The 21,184-nt window shown below is 40.8% G+C and overlaps 2 protein-coding genes across 2 annotated transcripts in view; one reads left to right on the top strand and one right to left on the bottom strand.

Annotated features, from left to right (window-relative positions):
- Positions 1–20,978, top strand: part of LOC119659651 (vitellogenin-5) — a 42,055-nt gene extending 21,077 nt beyond the window's left edge. The window contains exons 8-21 of the mRNA XM_038067858.1: positions 1,576–1,748; positions 1,817–2,034; positions 2,094–2,313; positions 2,374–2,602; positions 2,662–2,875; positions 2,930–3,215; positions 8,320–8,435; positions 8,491–8,617; positions 8,679–8,891; positions 19,578–19,721; positions 19,779–19,952; positions 20,010–20,259; positions 20,323–20,653; positions 20,714–20,978. Of these exons, the coding sequence (XP_037923786.1) occupies positions 1,576–1,748; positions 1,817–2,034; positions 2,094–2,313; positions 2,374–2,602; positions 2,662–2,875; positions 2,930–3,215; positions 8,320–8,435; positions 8,491–8,617; positions 8,679–8,891; positions 19,578–19,721; positions 19,779–19,952; positions 20,010–20,259; positions 20,323–20,653; positions 20,714–20,897 (2,879 nt within the window). The 3' untranslated portion in view covers positions 20,898–20,978. The remainder of the gene's footprint in view (positions 1–1,575; positions 1,749–1,816; positions 2,035–2,093; positions 2,314–2,373; positions 2,603–2,661; positions 2,876–2,929; positions 3,216–8,319; positions 8,436–8,490; positions 8,618–8,678; positions 8,892–19,577; positions 19,722–19,778; positions 19,953–20,009; positions 20,260–20,322; positions 20,654–20,713) is intronic.
- On the bottom strand, positions 8,893–14,879 carry LOC119659652 (arginine kinase). The gene is made up of 5 exons (XM_038067859.1): positions 14,753–14,879; positions 14,444–14,694; positions 13,924–14,380; positions 9,369–9,633; positions 8,893–9,309 (listed from the first exon to the last, which is right to left on the bottom strand). The coding sequence occupies exons 1-5, from the start codon at positions 14,759–14,761 to the stop codon at positions 8,969–8,971; spliced, it is 1,323 nt and encodes a 440-aa protein (XP_037923787.1). The 5' UTR covers positions 14,762–14,879; the 3' UTR covers positions 8,893–8,968.
- Positions 20,979–21,184: the final 206 nt, after the last annotated feature.

Raw genomic sequence — 21,184 nt, 5'->3', positions numbered from 1 at the left:
GCGGAAAACAGCTTAAGGTCGTCTGCAAACAGCAAACAGGGACAAGTAAGGAGGGGAGGAAGGTCGTTAATAAAAAATAAAAATAACAAAGGACTCAGAATAGATCCCTGTGGGACGCCATAGGAGGGGGAGAAGGAGCGGGAAGAACAGCCGTCAAAAGAGACGCGGCAGGATCGGTTGGAAAGGTAAGAGGCAAGCCATAAAACAAGTGGTTTGAGAACGTTTAGAGACGAGAGTTTGGATAGAAGTATCTTCTGATTTAAAGTGTCGAAGGCTTTAGCGAAGTCAGTGTAGATGGTACGCACTTCTTGCCGTGAATTTAGACATTTTGCGACAAAGTTGGTAAAGTCAAGCAGGTTGGAGGCAGTGGACCTACGTTTTGGAACAAGAAGCGAGGAAGGAAATGGGACGGTAATTCTCGGCAAGCGTACGATCGCCACTTTTGTGTATGGGGATGATGAGAGTCTCTTTCCACAACCCGGGAAAATGATTATCTTCGAGGCTTTTGTTGAAAATAAGAGATAGGGGAAGGGAGATGGACTTACCAGGGGGTAAGAAGGGGAATGGTAAGCGATGCGGGGCAGGCTACATCTACTATCGGGGGGGATTCGGAGGAAGATGGGGGAACATAGACTGACGAAAAGTAGCGGCAGAGTAAATCACAGAGATAGTTGAGGGGAGTTAGTTGACAAGCCAGAAAATTTAATGAACGGAGGTGATAACTAGGCAGGGCAGCGGGAGTTGCGAATGTGGGACCAGAAAAGTTTCAGGTTTCCGCGCTTTAGTGAATCTTCCACACTGGTCAAATATTCGTTTCTGGACTGACGTATTAAGGATTTGAGGAATGTAGAGATTTCAAAAAAACTAAGTCAGCATCGTTTCTAGAAGACAGGAACTTCTTCCTCTGAGTCTCGTTTTGGCGTAGTTTCTTGTGAACTTCAGTGGTGAACCAGACGGGATAAGAGCGTAAGCACTTAGGAAAGGAAGGAACGAAACAAGGAAGAAGATCAGATAAAACGGTATAGAAAGTGTTGAGTGCTTGGTCACACGTAAATGGAGAGAGGGACCCAGTTGATTGACGTCAGGGCTGAGTTCAGACCTTCAGACTTTATATTGTCGGGCATATTTCTTAGAGCGTGATTGCTAGAGAAGCGATATCCCTTGAGCCAAGGTTAGATATGAGCCAGAGTACAATATCATCGCATCATCATCAGCGTTTGATGAAACGGTTGTTTCTGAAAGTATGATGGCAAAGGAGAAGGAGGAGGAACTTCCGCTCATTTAGTTTTGGTAATTAACGCTGATTCTCAAGCAGACATTGTTACCCACATAAATGTTTGGCTGCTCTTCTTATATACATGTAATAGAGCATACTACATCTTTACATACATACATAAATCTCTTTACTTTTCCGTATTCCTTTCTTCAAACTAATCTACTTTCATTTGCTAGGAAAAGATCTCCTAATTGGTGTAAGAGTCTCTTACTCTGGATGTGAAATGATTATCGCTTTAGTTTCGCTGTCCTACTGTGTATATACATACAAATTTGCATTTTCTTTGCATTTTCTTTCAGGCGGACATGACCACGAACAAAAGATGCTATACTTGCAAGCACTAAGTAATCTTCAACTAGGCAACGTAGCGAATTACTTGGATCCAATCATACGTGATGAAAGTGAAAATGACGATATTAAATTCTTAGCAGCGTGGACCACCATGACACTATCACACACTCGTCCCGAAAAGGTCTTATTCACAGCTTGACTGCAGATTTCTGTATAACAAGAGTATTCATCGATATCTTCTTATTCTAGATATTCGAAATTTATTGGCCAATTCTCGAATCAAGAAATTCATCATTGCAAATGCGAGTTGCCGCAATGACTTTATTGCTTATTTCAAGCCCAACACCAGCAAGACTCATCAGTCTTCACAGATTAATACAGGACGAGACTTCACCCCATCTCATCAACTATTATCGGACTACGATTAAGAGCATTTCCGAGACAACTTATCCATGCTATCAACATCTGTAAGTATTTTCCAAACGCTGCAATTGATCGTCAATAACCCTACGAGAATTTATTACAGACGCCGAATGTTGTCCTATATGTATCGACACCTGCCTCCCGCACCACCTTCCAAATATTGGGTTACCGGGAATTACATTTTCGATTATCGCGACTCCAAATTCGGCATCGGAGCAATGCTGCAGGCATTTTTGATCGGGGATCCTAAATCTGATCAACCTGTTGTCGCATATTTCAAGTTCGATACTGAAACTTTGGGGCGATTTACCGGACAACTGGGGGTATTGTATCAAATTTGTTCCTACATCTCAGAACCACTTGCATTATTTCCATTATTCCAGCTTTACCTCAAAATTAGAGGCGTTTCCGATCAGCTATTCAAGCAATTTTTCAACCCTACACCAATGGATATGAACTCCCAAACACTAGGAAAAATACTGGAATCAATGAAAGCCCCTCTTCTTGAAAACACCCCAATGCATGTTGAATTGATTCTTCAAATGGAAGGCAAAACTGTTCTGTCCTATCACATAAATGAAAAGATGTTCCGGAATTTAACTTATAGCGACAGTAACTTCCCATATAATATTACGAAGTAGCTAATCCTAATCCTTCCCATTTGATTTTAGTGGTAAAGCACATCGGTTTCTTAATTCGAGCCGACAGTCATATAAACATGCAAACCGTACGATGGCCATTCATGACTAAATTTGCAGTCCCCACCGTGCTCGGCACTTCAGCAGATGTTCTACTTCAGACAACGGTTTTAACCTCCCTTAGGGGAAACATCACGCAACATATGGCGCCCAATGTCATAACTAGGTCAAATGAAATCGACGTAAGGTATGACTATTCGCCTTTCTTGTGAACAGTGAATCCAGATTGACCTCTACTCAGGTATTCGTCATATGCCCTATGCTCGAGTAGGAGTTACAATCCATTCCTCAACTTGGAACATGAAATAAGCCGAGAGCAGGGTTTGCTCGTTTATATTCCAGTGAACAATGACATCATTTTTAACGTAACAAGTAAATCACTTAAATTTGCTTTCTCGAGACCTGAGAACCTGACGAGTGGATTATCGTTCAAATCGAGATCAGTCACTTCGACGAAAGGACATATAACACGGTCATCTGCGGAGTCTTATAATGAAATTATTTCCCCCGAAAAGAAAATTGAAGTGGTAAGTAGTGAATCCAATTAGAAATGATCAACAACTTATACTTTAGTTCGTCCTTTATATAAATTCAGAGATTTCAAGGAAGAAATCTCGACTTGGGAATCTCTGAGAGTTTGCCTGGTGAATGCCAGAATAAAAAATGGCAAGTCTGTTCAGTATAATGCGAATTCCATATAATGCGTCGGCCTTCTAACAATAAATAAATGATTAATTGTTTCGTTTGCACAGTTCAAAAAGTGTAATAAGAAATTGGGTAGGGTTTCTCCCATTTCTGTGGAGCCGCAGCCACTAATTAATCAATCTGTCAATCACTTCTCAAATCTTGGGTGTCTTTTTTGAACACCCAACGACTAGGTCCATTACAAATGAGGCCCAACGCGTGATTCCCGAAAATAGTTTATGCTTGCTCCAAACTTCATTTTGGACCCCGAGATGGGGAGGCGTACTTTTCTGACGAGTTTTATTCCAGGCCATGCATGGAACCTTTCAAAAATTTTGTGATCCTGTCAGAAAGCATAGTATTGATGATATTTTAATTAAGCGATGCTAATGTAGAGATTTCTGTACACTGAAGTATGTATTGATCGCTACCTAGCGACAGAAGCGAGGCCGACAGATGAAGACTTCCCTCATGGAATATCCGAAATCTAGGATTAGCAATCGAGACTAAGATCAGATAGTTTGATCAGTGATATAACACATCATGATCATTTCCGAAATTAGGAATCCGGGAGGAATATCGGGTTGCACCTAATGAGGAAAATTACGAAAGAGGCGTCTTCGATTCTATGGCATTGTAATTCCCACTGACGAGAACTCATCAGCCAAGATCATCCTAAGCATCGAAGTCCATGGCAGATAATCAAAGGCCGACCGAAACAACGACTTACTTGTCCCTGTTTACTCTATGACGACGACCTTAAGCTGTTTTCCGTTATATCGTCGCCTGTGGACTGTATTTCTTTTCAATCTAACCTAGACACTCTGGTTCGCTAGTGCTCTGCTAATGGCTTAGCGCTAAACGTCAGAAAGTGTCACTTTATGTGTTCCCCACTTAAATCCTCACTCACGTCCTTCTCCTACTCTCTTAACGGACATTCCCTATCATACCTAAATTCCACTCAAAACCTTGGAGTCACTTTCGACCCCCCTCGAAGTCACCAATCGAGCAGCAAAATTGTTAGGCTTTATACTTCGCTCCTCCACTGATTTTGATTCCATCCAACCCTCCTTATCTCTCTCCAATTCTTTCGTGAGGAATACCCTCGAGTACTGCTCCGTGATCTGGTCACCTTCCTGTAACTGTGATTGTCTTGCCTTTGAAAATGTGCAACGTAAATTCAACCGTTTCCTCTTCTTTAAGAAAAGCTTGCCTCGTGTAGACTACTCCTCCCACCTCCGCTTTCTGAAACTCCCCTTCCCGCAACAGCGTAGATCCTTTCTAGATTTATGCATATTTTTTAAACTTTCCACGGGTCTGATAAACTGCTTCGCCGCTAACGACATCACCTGCCGTCCTGCGTCTTATAACACACGTAGCGCAGACATTTTCAATGTGCCCTTCGCAGAGCTCGAAGTCTACCTCCATTCCCCGATTCCTAGGCTTTGCCGAAGTTACAACGCACAACAGCTTGGCCCTTTTAACTTCTCTTCTTCAAGTAGTTTTAAGCATAAGATAAGATTATTACTTTCTCCTCCTCCTGGGGACAATAAGTAATTGAAGTTTACTCTGTTTATTGTCCATTAAATACATAAATGGCTAGATACTTTAAATGGTGGTTTAAGAGCCTACCAACTCGACTTTAATCAAACCCATGACTGAGGAAAATTGTGAATTTGTTCAAATCGAGCCGACCCTAATACTAAAAAAAAAGCTAAAGGAGAAGAAGAAGGGGAAACAATATGACTTCATCTCATTTCGCACCTATGCGTTCGCAATATGGACCATGGTGGCTCTTTCCCCTTTTACACCTCGGAGCCTCCGAGCTAAAAAATACAACTCCATAAATCAAGTTCCTATATACCTCCGCCTATGATATAGGCATATTCATAACCACCATGGAATTCTAGTGAAAAGCCAACTACAAATAACTAGACCGGAAGCGAGTCCCCGAAATTTTCTCCTAAACCATAAGTTCTCCGTAGGTAAACCCGGTCGTTTGAAGACTCCAAATCTTTCTACAGCTTTATCCCACACTGTCCTTTGGCTAGGACTACATTTGACGTATCCATGAATGAGCCGACCGTTACTACTATTAGTTTATATAAAGAGGAGTAACACTCTCGTCTAATAATCAATTGACCGTAAATAAGTTCTAAAAACTCCACCTGAGCATCATTAACTGTACAAATTGGTAGCAATGGCATGCCTTTGCTGATCCTGTGGTCCATAGTATGCCGGGCTACCTCTAAGTCAAGAACAGGATCACCAAACAACACTGCATGCGCTGTGGAGAAAGAAAAACGCGCAGACAAGGTAACACGCGAACACGCATAAACCAGTTTGGTCTATATCATTATTACACAATTATTCAAAAGATATTCGCAGGCGACACGCTCAAGAAACAATTCATATATGATCCAGAGGCTCTTCAAATAAATTGGATTCTACATTCTTCTTTATACGTCCAACTTCTACTGTTCAGGTTAACGTTGTGGGCTCGACATAGATTGCGTTTCAGTAGTAATAGAAATCGAGGTCACTCTATAAGATCAGGGACTAAGTATTCATATGTACTTAGAAGCGCTTGACTAAAGCGAAGGGTGAGGAGGTGAAGAAATCCCCTATTCAATGGCCTCCCGCCTGCGGCGTACAAAGGCTTTTGCGAATGTGAGAACTTCCTCCAGAGGTAGAAAGTGCGCAGATTCTTCGTTGAAGAAAACCTTACCGAGGTGTCTTCGTCTGAAATCTGAGGAGACCGGGCAGGGCAGGGCTATTTCCTCCTTCTCCTCACATTAGCTGCATACAGCCGAATCCATCACTCTAATTTTTCCAATATGGTAGTTTAAGGAGCAGTGTCACGTTAAAAGTCCTACTAGGTTTTCATATCCCCTTTTCTGAAGAACAACAATTTTTGTTGTTCTTTCACGGGAATTTTTGCCTGCCAGCAAGATGGTTTACTCTTTTGGTCTGGGCGGCATTCGTATTGCGATTTAAAGAGGTTAGATGCCCGCACTCATATTAGAACTGCCACTGCTTTTGCAGGCAGTCTTCACCGCGATGTCTCAACTCATCGCCCGTCAACGGTTTTGACAGATCATACCATTCCCATATTTTCATAAATGATATCTAAGAACAACAAAGAGGCGTAAAACAGCCCGCTATTGCTCAAAAGTGGACCACTTCTATCAGGCTATGGAAATTCCTTCAATTCTACCTCTGAAAGGGATATTCAACAGCTGAAAGGTCGTAGTATTTATACGTTGAATTCGTCCGATACTCATTTCCATATGGTACTGACATTTTATCTCTTAAGGGTTAGTAATTTGACTCAAAAGAGGCAACTTTCACCCACTATAACTTTGTTAACAATAGTAGGATTTCCGTGAATTTTTCCAAAATAAAACTCCATATTAAAGCCTATATTACTGCAGCCAATGTCAAAACTAATATGTATATGCCTCGAAAAGTACTAATAGAGATAATATGTTACCCCACATGGGCAATATTCAGTTAAAAACATTGCACCCCCTTAAGTCCAATGTAAATGCAATTTGCCGCATGTGTAGGGGTGCACAGTTTCAACCTTTCTACCAAATTTCGTGTCAATAGATGTAGTATAGTAACCGTTTCTGAGAAAACTGCGCATGACAGATAGTGAACGGATTTTAATAAGGTTATGTTTTCCACAAAACTTAGAATGGGCTTTAACCAATTGAAAGAAAAATAGAAATTGTCAACTTAATAGCCATAACCAGGAATTATGCATAGAAAAAGGAAGGCTGTCGGGTCATGCCGAGATCTATAGTTTTCAGAGGCTCAAATTTATTCTGTGGAAGTTCAGAACCAAAAGAGATTACTTTTAGGGGCCTAGTTCGAACACTTTTTGTAATGGAATCAAGAGAGACGGCCATTGGTGTGAAAGCTCCCTGAATTTTAAGGAAAATTATATGTTGCGAAGCTCATAATCGCCTCACTTGTGTGTGGGTGACCTTCTTTACTTGACTTTCAATGGAACTTGCCTATTGAAGTAAGAAATATGCTACTATTTACATGCTCATACTAGGCTAAGAATTTCATAGCTTTATTTTCACGCTCACATATTAAGTAGTCGAAATTGTGCACCTTGATGTTTACTATTCTGTTAAAGGAAAGTCGCACACTGCTCATCCTCCACTGCCCCTTTTACTGGTTAATGTACCTATTAATCATAGTACTCGTATCTCAAGCAAACCTATAACCGTCAGGAACTTTAGTATGCTCCCTACTTCCAGATCTTTCAGCTTTGCATGGTATTAAGTGTTCCCCCAGATGCCTTGACCTACTTTGCACAAGTGCCGGACACTGTCCCAGGACGTGTATAGAGGTTTCGTCATACTCTGCGCAAAAGCTGCATGCAGTGCCCGTAGATATCCCTAGCTTCCCTAGGTGATCGTTCAGCCGGCAGTGACAAGTGAGAATTCCCACTATGATTCGGAAGTTCTTTTTGGTGAGGGTTAAGAAATCTTTTGTGCGCTTGGATCCGTATCCCCCAATAAGCACCCTGGACTGCTCTATTCTTGGTAGGCCCGCTCAGTATAGTTCCCTCAACCGTTCCTCTTCATTTTTTAACGTCATAGCCATGAAACCGTTTCCGATTCCACAGAGGGTTCTGGCCCGTGTAAAGGCGTCACTGCTCCCTTTTTGGCTAGTTCGTCCGCTGCCCCATTGCCTTCCAATCTAACATGGCCTGGATCCCAGAGTATCCAGGCCTTATTGAACGAACCGAGTGTATTCAATCTCTCAAGGCATTCCCATACCAGTTCAAAGTTCACCTGGTTGAACCTAAGTGCCTTGATTGCGATGAGAATAGCAATGTTGTGCCCCTCTAGCCACCTTGATGTTACCAAAACATATAAAAAACCGACAATATAAACTCCCAGAAATTATTCAATCTTTCATTTTCAGTTCGAACTATTTAAATACCACGTTCCGGATATTGGCTTATCAGCAACCGTTAATACTAACTTCCACGAGCTCAACAGCTACCGTGCTATGCTTTTCAAATCAGAATTTATGGAGAAGTAAATTATATCGAAAGTGACAAAAACCATTATATTAACAAACGTAACTTTTCAGTGGATTCTCGTCGAACATGATAGTGAACACAATTATGTACATATTCGGGATCGCCCAGCTGAGTTCAATACACATTGGAAATGATCGAAATTTTACCTTCCTCGTTCATAACGTAGACTTCACGAAGGTATGTGAAATAGTTTTTGAGCAAATCTATTCTAATAATCCACTAACAATAATTTTTGCAGATTGAAGGATCGGTCAGCGTACAATCTATCGAAGGACCTGGTGACAAGACTGGACACAAGGTAAACTTCACCTTCATCCACAAGAACGGGATACCTGACCAAATATTACACAAATGGAATGTCATTTTAAACATGTTTACCTCATCGAAAACCAACTGGTACAAGTTAACTGGGGTCGTCAGACGAACAGAAAATGGTGAACATGATTGGAAGGTATGTTTTCAAATCAATATATTTTCCAAAATGTACGTAAATTCACTAAAAACAATCATCGAATATCCTAGGTCCACCTACTTCTCAGATTCTTGGGCAATTAACTCAAGAATACCATCTTGAAATATCTTAACAGCTTCATATTCAGTAATCCCCAATTTCTGTTTATTTGCAATTTCCAATGAAGGTTCAATTTCTTCCTCACGCAATCGTACTTCAAGATTCAGAGATTTACAGGTCTCACGCAATTTGTCCACATCTGCTGATAATTTTGGCAAATTGATATGTACGGAAGCGCGCAGGGTACTCCCTAAGTTAGTGGGGGACGCTGTCATGTAGCCATATTTATCATCACGTCGGAATTTCAAGTCTTTTTCAATTGTCGGCATGGCGTTAATCAGCCTTCGATAGATTTCGGCTAAAAAGGATAGAAAGCCATAGCAAAAATTGTTACTCTAGTATTACAGGTATGCTTACGGAGGCTTCCTGTTTGGGACATAGAAATAACTTGCAAGTGGTCTTCTTCGTTCACCCAGACAGCAAAAGTCCGGGGGGCATTGTAATAAATGCCTCGCCCGGTTGGCCAAAAACGATATCCGCCGCCTGCCTCTAGTAACTTGTTAACTTTATCAAACGCCACATGTGTTTTAATCAATTCCTTCTTAGTTTCGGAATCAATATCTTCAAGTGCGTAAAACGTGCCATCTTGTTCTCCTTCGAGGCACATAAGAACCTGAGAAGTCTGTAAAAATATGGTATTGGCAGTTATTTTTTTTCAATACTAAATAAATGATTTGTTCCTTTCCGGTTCTATTTAATTGAATAGAATAAAATACCAGTTTGCATATACCATCAGAGAAAGGTCAGAAGATTATTATTATTATTCTGTTAAGGGAAAGTCGCACCGCGTCCTTGAAGAACTATTGTGCCCCTTTTACTGGTTATAGTGTACCTATTGATCATAGTATCTCAAGCAGGCCTGTAACCGTTAGGAACTTTAGTATGTTCCCCGCTTCCAGATGTTTCAGCTTTGCATCTGGTATTAAGTGTTCTCCCAAATGTCTCGACCTACTTTGCACAAGTACCGGACACTGTCCTAGGACGTGTATAGAGGTTTCGTCCTCTTCCTCACAAAACCTGCAGGCAGTGTCCGTAGATATCCCTAGCTTCCCTAGGTGATAGTTCAGCCGACAATGACCAGTGAAAATTCCCACTATGATTCGGAGGTTCTTTTTGGTGAGGTTTAAGCCATCCTTTGTACGCGTGGGTTCGCATCCCCCAATAAGCACCCTGGACTGCTTCATCCCTGGTAGACCCGCCCAATATAGTTCCCTCAACCGTTTCTCTTCATTTCTTAGGTCAGAAGATGCAATCCTTTACACTTTTCACCCATCCGTCCTATCGTATGGATCCTAATGTTTTTTTTAATGTGCGAGAAATTCCTGATTGTAAACCAAACTTCTCAGTTTTTCGCTAGTTTTTATTGAAACTGTACAGTATTTTGCAAACCATTTGTTTCCTCTTCTTTAGAATTAATTTTTGTGGTATACAAGTATGTAGTTGAGCTCTTGGCGACTCAAACCATGAACAAAAGTGATTTACCAAATGATGTAGAAAGAGAATCAACATACTTTTCCTCAATCCGTGCGCTCAAGATTTAGACCCCGACCCAGGTGACTCTATCGAACACGTTCCAAAGAGTCGTTCCCGGTCTTGGTAGATAAGGTCTTTAAGCCTGAGGACAGAAGGAGAGGAAAACCCAGACGGATTTTACTTTTTATAATCCATCAAAAACCTCCAAATTAATCAAATTACTGACACCAACGAATTGGGCTTCTCAAAATTCTGTATGATCTCCGAGCCCTAACGAATTTGAATATAGTTGCCACTCACCCCTTAATGAGGCATCGCGCATCAACCACGCCTACGAGCCATAGTTGACGATTTACTGAAATCTGATTCAGCTTCTTTCAGGACTTGGAAGCTTGGATTCCTCCTCTTTATCTTCAGTACGACTCTATTTGCCTTTATTTACAAGTCCAAAGTCCATGATTCTCTGAGAGACCAGACGGATGTAATCAGCGTAGTTGAGGTATACTGTTGAAATGTCTCTCATTCTGGACAGAAACCTCACAGGAAGTACCCTCTCAGAAACCGGCTCCCAAGTAATAAAGGTACGCATTAGGTTTGACATAAGGATTTAAGTTTATTTCCATAAGGCATTCCAAGTACAATAACGCAGCGGCACTAGAGAGAGTGCTCCGCAAAATCCAACAATCTAACTCGACTTAACCTCAGAATGTCCACCTTGTAACGTTAGAATTTTCGCTCAAAATCGAGAAAACATTCTCGATACCGTTGTCGAGGAGCGTAGAGACATTTCAAAAATCAACTCATATCCTGGTACGATAGTCAAAGATTGTTATCGACAGTCCGTCCTTATCAGAACCATGGACAACGTTTCTACATCAAGAAAGTTTCGGAATTTGCAGGCTGCTAGCCCACGAATTTCTCCCCATTTTAGTCGCCTTTTACTATGAGCAAGGAATACCTTTGAGTGAATTCTTAATCCTTACCTCACAGGAGAATCACTATCTCATTGGGATAAAGATGAAGTAGATAAATAGCTAACATTATCAAGAAGGCTCCACCTACTCTCTAATCTGCCAGGCTGTTTCATGGCCATTCAGACCATAAAGATTTGTCCCTACTCCTTTCTCGACCGAGGGGACCATCTTTGGCGGAATAAACTGTGGGAATTCACGCAATTTTTTTTCTCCGCTCTGGTATGGTTAAACATTCCGACGAATACATCACAATTAGGGAGGTAAATCTTGCAATCTAATCTTGCAACAAAAAAAAAGGAAATTTCATTGTTGTGCACGTCTTACAAGATCTCAGTTGTGTAATGTTACGCACCAACGGAGATTACGTGCAGTTCAGGACAGTGGTGGTGGTTGTGATGAGTGATTTGAATATCAAAGTGGGCTCTAACAACACCCTACTCGGTCATGTCATGAGGAAGTATGGTCTTATTGACCGTAACAACAACAGTGAAAGATTTGTAGGATCCTTTAACTTTCACCGCTTCATCACTGACCGCACATTGTTCGAGCAAAAAACCTGTCATAAAATCAGTTGGTTTTCGATTAGCCGGGAATGAAAATCTAGTCACATGGATTTGGAAGTTATCCTCTGAAGATGCATAATAAATGAAATTCTGACATTAGGTTTGGTTGACTGCAAGCAGGCTGGTGGCATATATTGGCGTAAAATATTGAAATCGTACTGCATCTCTGAGAAAATTGAAGTCCAAAAGGGAGCCCGCCTAGATTATTTCCTGTCCCCGATACTTTTTCTTCACCTTACTAACGTCTTGACGCCTTTTACGCTTTTTTTTTTGTTTAATCCATCCATCCTTCACCTTTTAATTCTTGGTAGTGGACGTGGATGAATGGACGATACCATTTCTCCCTAACCTGCTCAACTTTGCTGATGATAATTTGCAATTGCCATTGCGTTTGGATTAATTGAAGCATTAATACTAGGGAGGGATAATGCCTATTCCACTAAGGGAGGGATAATGTCTATTCCACTAAGAAATTTCCTATGCAGACGCAGTCATTCATGTTGGGACCATATGTGAATTTTATGGTGTTATATCTTTCCATTTGTTCCTCCAACCTTCAATTCAATCTAGATCTGAATTCAACTTTCATTGAAATGAATTTACTAAAGTTAATCGGCTACTGTTTCTATACAGTTACAGGATATATAGCATTTCTATCTCAAGTGAACGACATTCCGGATGAAATTAACAATTTTCCAATTCAAATGAAAGACTATTCACACCAAGTTCACGTCTTTTCAAATCAAATTCACGATTTTTCAAATTAAATTAAGGTTTTTCCAAATAAAATTAATGATTTGCAGATAAAATTAATATTTTTCCAAATCAAATTTACAGAACCATATTACTAAGCGATCTTAAAGAAAAACCATATGTGGAAAATGAGAATATAGTCCCTTTTCATACATAGCTTTTTATAGATAATGAAATAATTTGATTCTGTAAGTTTAATTTGAAAAAATGTTGATTCTATTTGCAAAATTATTAATTTGACTTGGAAAAAAGTTAATTGTACTTGCAAATACATGAATTTGGTCTGGAAAGCCGTGAATTTGATTTGGAAAAACGTCGATTCCATATGGAGTGTCGTCAATTATAGGTGGAAATGCTATATTCGTACATGTGTTAAGGTGGTGTTTGTATTTTGAAACGCCAAAGCCGAACACATCGGTGACCGCGTTACCTCTTAAAACACCAGTTCGTTTTGGTAGTAAAGGAATAAATTACCGAGCTGACGACTACTACATCGTTGATATGGTTTTCACCTCTTTTTTACAAAAGTTAATTCTTTTGAAAATGATTGAGTAAATACTCTATCATCCTTTATAAATCAACTTTCTGACCCTATTTGCATTGATTCTGATGCTCAGTTGACTTATTCTTCCCAGTTCAATTAAGAAGTGTCCATGTCATTTTTCTCTGCTTTGCCAAACCCAGGTTGCACCACACTTCTTTCCTCTCTTTCACGTTCTAAAAAGGTAGCGTCTCTCAAAAACTCTTCTCATGGCCATTAAAGAGGGGTTTGTGCCCATCCTTTTGTCCAGAAGTGTGATACCGACAAGTTGCTTCTGCCCTGGGACGAACCCGTATAATCCTCTTCGTTTATTATTTTTTGAAGTTTAGGTGCAAAACACAAAACGATGGGTCGGCTGACCAAAAAAGAGGGAGTAAGTTGCTCCCTATTTGGTTTTCTCCAGAATCAAGTGGATGCAGTCTTAAGATCCCTCAGTCCTTATACAAAATGTGATGCCCTATTCCCACCGAGAGCGAGTGGAAAGAGTAGGTTTCACACGGGCTCACAATTTTTCAATGAAAAAATGTTGGAAAATGACTTCCGCACAATTTTCACCACGGGCCCGAGTCGGAAATAGGTAAAAATCTATTGAAAAAAAAAGTCATTACCCTTTCCATTACAGTTGCATAGTCCTCCTCAGACATCTTAGGGAGAAATGCATATTCCTCTATATTACGCGAAACTCTTATTTTCGTCGTTTTGATGAATTTGCCGTCAGGATCCAAATTTTTCAAAGTCGTTGGGTCTCCGAAATCAGTTTCAGGTTGCTTGAAATCCTCATCTTCCGGAATTCCATGATAATCTCGGATGATTGGATCCAAAACAGTTGCAAAGATATTGTAACAATCATGGTCTCCCACATAGACAGCGAGTTTTTCACTATGCGGATTTTCAAATCCTGCATTAAAGATATCGGCCATTGTCGTACCAAACATGCTCTTCAAATCTTTCAACTCCTCAAATGCTCCAGGCAAATACTTTCTAATGGGCGACTCGCTCTCTTCTTTGTCTAACCGTTGCATGCCATTTTCCAGGATTTTGAGTACTTCGCTTGGTGTCCGTTTTCTAGAGAAATAAATATTTTTGGTGAAAACTGCAACGTTAACGAGAAATGGAATGCTTTCCTACATGTTGCCTCTCACTCGGTTTAGCTCGCGTTCCAACTCAATGATCGTATTATTTGCTTCAATCAAATCAGCTTTCATATTATCGAAAGCCTCGTCATCGGGGCAGGTATCACACAGGTGCTTTCGGATAAATCGGACTGCATCGTCGGGTTTATTTGCCTCTTCATAGAGCTTGATAAGAGCCTTACTTAACGCATCTATAACACCACTTCTTTCAAGATATTTTCTAAACTGCTCCCTTTTTGCTTCTAACTGTGTAGAAATATCTAAATCTTTGTTCTTACACAGAAATTAAGGAAATTTTACTTACAGAAGTCATTATGAACTTGCAATTTCGCCTTACCGAAGATTTTTTTAGTGCATGAATTTTAGGCTCACCGCCTGCTGTATTTCATAAATTTCAAAATTTAATCTTCAGTACTGCAGTGAGCTTAGTACCCTTTGTCATATCCAGTGGCTACATAGCGGTTTTACTCTAGTTACACTTTGAAAGTTTATTGCGAATTTTGGCGACAAAATTCGAATTCAAGAGCCCTTATTGGAACTTATTTTGCGTTCATTGTACGATGTTTCAGAAAGAATACAAAACCTCAGTCAATAGGCGTAAAGAGGGGTGCTGTTAATTAGTTGCAGCCCAAAGGACTTCTTAAAATAATCCAAAGTCTATGACAGTACATTTCTGTTACTAATAGTTGAATGATCCGCCTTTGTCCCGTTCGATAAAGGGATATACTCTCGCAGATCGGGCTCCCTACTTTTCTCGGTCATAGGCCTGGCGATACCATGACCGTCAGGCTGTGGATAAAATCCGGCTCATTAGGTTGCGGTGGGCGGTTCACTTAATTCATATGGATAAGGATGATTCCACCCGGCAAGTCTATAAGGGCAATATCTATGGTAGAAAAAGAAGACGAGGCAGATCCTGCCTAAGATGCGGCGCAAAACCGGGATGTCTGGAGTTCCTTATTAAGGCAGGCCTAGCCCGGATACCGGTTGTTGCGCCTTTGATGATGACGATGATGATAGGCCTTGCAGAAGGGGAATCAAGGAATACTTAAATGAATCGTTGTTCTTGAGGGTCTTTGGGTAGTTTATCATTAATTTCGATGCTCAAGCTAATCTTAACTAGTAAGTTATTGTCAGTGCGGAACACATGGCCATACCATCGAAGACGTCACCGCTCTACAATTGGTAAAACACAATATCGGTTGCGGATTTTCTCATTTCGGACGTGGTGATCGCGGGTTACACCACTAGCAAGCCTACCATCTTTGTCATCATTACAGTGAGGCGCCGTTCAATGTCTTTGATAGACGGCCAGAATGGAGGATGAGAGAACGAACGATGTAGATAAAAAAGAACCCCAGTTATGAAATGCCACTTTATTCAGGTTACAATTATAAGTGAAAAATTTTCATAGCTTGCCTTGGAAGATATTTTTCCGTTTTATTGGCTAAAAGTATCTAATTTGAACAAATATGTATTTCGGGGACCAACTGTCCCCTTCTTCAGTTTTTTATTTTCTGAAAAGTTCAAAAATATTGAAATTCGTTTTGAACGAAAACCTCCCCTCGTTAACATTTAGATAAAACAGGGTAGGCGGTGGGAAGGAAAGAGGAATTGGGTTAGGATGGGGAGCATGCGGGAAGGGTTAGGGAAGAGAAGCTAGAATTGGTATGATGAGAAGTAGTTGCCGGTGTAGATGACCATTCTACCATCGGGGTCGAACAGGATGTTTTGAAATTGGAAAGATGGATAAGGAAACAGATGAGTTCATGGAAGATTTTCTTCGACGCTCTCGGCCTGCATGGCCTGGGAGAGAGTGGGTTAAGATGGATTTGACTTTTGGTCAAGAAGTTTAGGGCAAGACGGGATAGAACAGCATCAATGCGAGGAGTTTGGCAGGAGCATAAAGGGCTTGGTTGGAGATGTATTTGAAGCGGTCTTCGTTTTTAAAGGTGTTGTAGCAGTGAAGAAGGATTCTGCGTTTTTTAAGCCGAAGTGAGGGGGGAGGGCGAGCAGTAGCACCAGAAAATGAAGTCGAACATGAAGAGTGGCCGGATAAGTTGTTTGTAACAAAACAGCTTAACCTTCTGAGGCGTTGGAATGTTGTATTTGAGGATTGGGTATAGGGACTTGAAGGTGCCGGTTGCAAGGCCAAGTCCCTTCGGGATATGTGGAACGTGAGAGAGTCGTGAGTCCATGGTCACCTTAGGTAGGTGAGTTCGTTTGCGGTGGGGATAGGTGTGTTGTTGATTTTGAGACACAAGGAGGTGATGTCTGTCCTTATTTTCCGCATCATCTAGATGTACCCGTGGAATGCAATGGCAATAGAGAGAATTTAGGGAGACTTTCCAAAGCAGGTGTTGTCGCAATGCATACCAGATGAATTTATATAGTACCCAATCAAACATCGCGGATCGTGTATTGGGTCAGTAGTTCCACATTCCTTGATAAACTGGACTTAGTTTACGGTAATTTGAAGAATGTCGCTATTGCATTTATCAAAAATATGCTCAAAAATGTTCATAGTATAGAATAACAACCGAATCAGTTATGTTTTCCCACATAAATGGTGTTCTATCCTCCTCAATATCTAAATAGAAGTTCTCACTGAACCAACATGTTGAGTGCTAGCTCGTCGTTTTCCAGAGTTCAGCTACAATGGCTGGAGGTGCTGTGACCCTGTGCGGTTTCACTTTTTCAATTCGTCGGTTGAAATTGCTCCAAATATGAGCGAACGAATTCTTCTTCTTCGCTTTTAGGGGGATATCTTTTCAATTTCCCTAGTGGAACACCTTCCAGCGCAGGGCAAAAATATTCTTTACAAGAAATCTGACCTGTACTGTGCTATGTCTGTGCAGATCCGGAACGCCTGCTCATAGTAAATGTATAGAACAATTATTTTGTGTCTGTGCTGTTCAGTGCTGACGACATAGTTGTCGGTTTTTGAAAAGTCGATATAGATCACTCTTGCTGTCCCGAGTGGCCAATTTATCGTAAATACCTTTGTAATACTTCTCCAATGGCATCCCCGAGATCTTTTCCAATAGCAATAGTCGTTATCGTGACAATTTAATTAGAGCTGAGTCTTGAAGCGTGTTCATTCAAGACCGTAACGGTACACTGAAAGAGGCAATATGCCCGTGATTATTACCCTGATTTGACCTAGGTATTCATTCACAGCTGAGTCAAGAATCAGATATCCGACATCTAGTCATGATACAAATCCCTATGCTCTGGGGTTTGAATTAGGGCCCTCCGTGGTGGCAGTGCTCTAACCATTGAACTATCCGGACCCGGAATTTTGCCAAGAGGCCAGATTTTTATCAATCAGAAACTTGTGGTAGAAGCGTTTTTCTCACGGGCCATCAATTGGAGATCGTCATTCCATTACCAAAAATCTTGGTTAACGACCGCTTAGTGGACTTAAAAATCCCGAAAGTTGCATGTAGTTTCATTCGACATTTCTTCTAGGCTTACAATGGGTGTCAATCATGGGTGTGAGATTATTTCTTGTCCGCCACCATTGTGACGGACCTGCGTGCATTTCGCGTTGTTTCAACGGTAACTGGAGTATTTGCCAGAAAGCGCTTTTCTCTGCATCGTCCACTGTGGGGCGGTGACAAAATATATAATATAGTGGAATCCCGATAATGCATATCCCGATTACTCGTATTTCCAGTTAATTCATACAAATTTGCCAGTACCCAGAACTTGTGCTCTGAGGTGCCGGCAAGGAAGACGTGGAAGCAACCCTGTCGCCCAAACGAAAACCAAGTGGCGGAGGAGAGCTTGCACGAGGTGACACTGGGAATCGCTGTACTTACTTTGGCTTCTGGCCGTGATGCAATACGCGAATACTCCAAAAGTTAGTTAGGGCGATCAGACCCAAATCTGCACGGGTACTCACCTGACGTGGCTTCGGTTACGAAACTTTACCAGCGGTATACTGGTCCCATGGGAACCGGGATAACCCTCTGAATTTACATGTCTTAGGAGAATTCCTTGTTCATGTTGGCCCGCTGGTGCGAGTTTCCAAAGGGGTGGTGTTTACGTCCAAGCGATATTCTGAGATATTCTGGCATCAAACGTGGAATTACGTGGCGTAATCCTTAGTTCGGTGGAGATTTAGGTAGGTCTTGCATCCACCAGTATGAATACTAAGCGATGCACACTGTTACTGTTGTTGCTTGTCGCAGCGTGGCCCTGTTTGTGGTCACAAAATCAATCCGTCTCTTAAAAAGACCGCGGGGTTAAGTCCACGCTGTAGTCACGTAAAATCATCAAGGACATAACTGGTCCCCAGAGCTAAATTTCTTTACTTTGTGTTCCCGATAATTCGTGCCAAGCCGGCAATCCCTTGACTATATGAATTATCGGAATCCTACTGTACGTAATAATGATATGCAATAGCCGATCAGCGTGCGGATAGCTAAGTGGTTAGAGCCCAAGGCTGTCGTAGTGGCAGTGGGATTTGTATCGTGATTTGCCGTCGGATACCAGTCGACTCAGCTGTGAATGAGTACCTGAATCAAATCAGGGTAATAATCTTGGGCGAGCGCAATGCTGACCATATTTCCTTCTACAGGGTACTGTAATCCTATAGTGTGCCGTTTTTAACACCCTCACATTGTTACAGCTTTTAGCATCACACCGTCGAGCTCTTTGCCTTGTCTTTGCAAGTTCCTCCATCTTGGCAGTGAGGGTACTGCCTCACTAAGATAAGAAACCAATATGAACACTAATTCCTATCAACTCCTTGCTTCCAAGGATTGATCAGACAAAGAAATCGCTTTCAGATGCATGCGCTGAGTATATTGTACTGGTTAGGCTTTACCGTAGATTCCAACTTTAAATATATGCTAAAAGGCGTTTGATAAGGACAAATAAAAGTAACATATATTCTAATTTTCTTGGGTTGATTAAATGGAGAAGAGAGTTTTCTCATTGGACTCGGAATAGTGACCTTGATGAACATTTTTCTTTACGCCCCTGCATGTATATACATATGCCTGATTACTGGTACCTAGGTTGAGTCAACATGATATTAATCATTGCAGTTATTACACATTTGAAACAATTTTACTTTTGAAAACAAATTCAGAAATTGTAACCAAAGTTTTTCATTACAGGCATGCTTGGATTTAACTTATACCCCAATTGTGTTTATGATAAAGCCCCACACACTTGAGGGTTTTCTGGTCTTTGGAAAAAGTTTAGGTGAAAAGGGATGTCCGCAAAATGCATCCAAATTGGAAATTTTGTCTAGTATTGGGGTAGACCAACTGCTTATTTTCCATTTCATAAACAATAACATCTTCATTATATTGCAGCCAACAAACGGATCAAATTTCTTCACCGCAAAGGATGATGCGGTCACCAACCAATTATGTCCACGTGATGTTCTCAAACTTTCGCCTCCACCATCAACAAAATATTGTAATAGGAACAACTACGAAGATCTCACCACCATAAAGGATTTCAATGCTGCAGTTAAATTTAATAATGTACGAATTAATGTCAATAGACAAAAGTCTGCTTAATAAAAAGGAATATTTTTATAGATGCCAGATTGGTTCAACCTGTGGGTCACCAGACTGGAGCACTTTATTTTAGCATTCTCTAGTGAGAGAGTCGAGAGTTTAAATCTTGAGAAGGAAATCCAAATCGCGGTACAAAGACCGTCCAACGATCACTCATTCGATATTGCTATAAACGGGATCAAATGGAAACTGAATCATATTCCATTTATCCCTAGAATTGATGCGAAATATGATACAACCGAACAAATACTGTATGATATCGGGTTGAGGAGTGAGTTTTATAATTCGCTTGTACTTCTGATAATGATGTTGTCACTTTACATTGTATCCACAGGGTCCTGCTCCCTTATAGGAAATGTTGTTAATACGTTCGATGACTCCATCATCTACACCGATACATATCTTTCCACGAACGCATCATGTTCCACTTTGCTGGTAGGCGACTGCTCTGTGACCCCCCGGATGGGTATTTTCATTATGGCCGATAATTCAGACAACCTCGTCCGGTACATATTAAAAGTATTTATCGGCAAGCATTACTTCACTTTCGACCCCAAAGTTAAGGATAATGGAGAGTTTATGATATTACTAAACGGAACGGACAAAATCAATGTACAGAGCAAGGGCTACCAGTTTCCAGCGGTGGAAAAATTTTATGATTTCAGGTATGCAGTTTTGTCGTTTATATGGTGCTGAAAGTGAATTTAATTTGGTTTTATTTCTAGGGTTGAAATCAACGAACAAAACGTTTTGGTAATACGTAATGAACTTATGCGCACTTCTATACAGTTCGATATGATGAATATTATTAACGTGGAAATATTTGAAAGTTTCAAAGATAAAATGTGCGGCATCTGTAGTTTGCCTTTGAACCCTTTGCTAAATTATAGTTATTGCTCGCTTCTCTAATTACAGACATACGCTTTAATAATTTTAAGATGTTATCCAAAAATTGAATAAATGAAGCAGTTATTTTTATTCAAACCATTAGAGCTGCGAATCTTGTTTCGTTTATTCAGCTCAACTACTCTATGTCTGCCGTTGCGTTACTTCTTGAATAAGCCCTTTTCCTCCCCAAACACAAATCAAAGATAAAATACTACAACATTCAAGTCTTGAATCCATTGCCTTCAGAGAAAAGTGTTCCGAAGAAGCTGATAACTTGGGTGGGCGGGTCACTTAAGCCGTATGGATGA

Source organism: Hermetia illucens, chromosome 6 (assembly GCF_905115235.1).
Source record: "Hermetia illucens chromosome 6, iHerIll2.2.curated.20191125, whole genome shotgun sequence".
NCBI classification, from domain to species: domain Eukaryota; kingdom Metazoa; phylum Arthropoda; class Insecta; order Diptera; family Stratiomyidae; genus Hermetia; species Hermetia illucens.
Note: the sequence above shows the minus strand (reverse complement) of the source record. Positions and strands in the feature narration are given on the sequence as shown.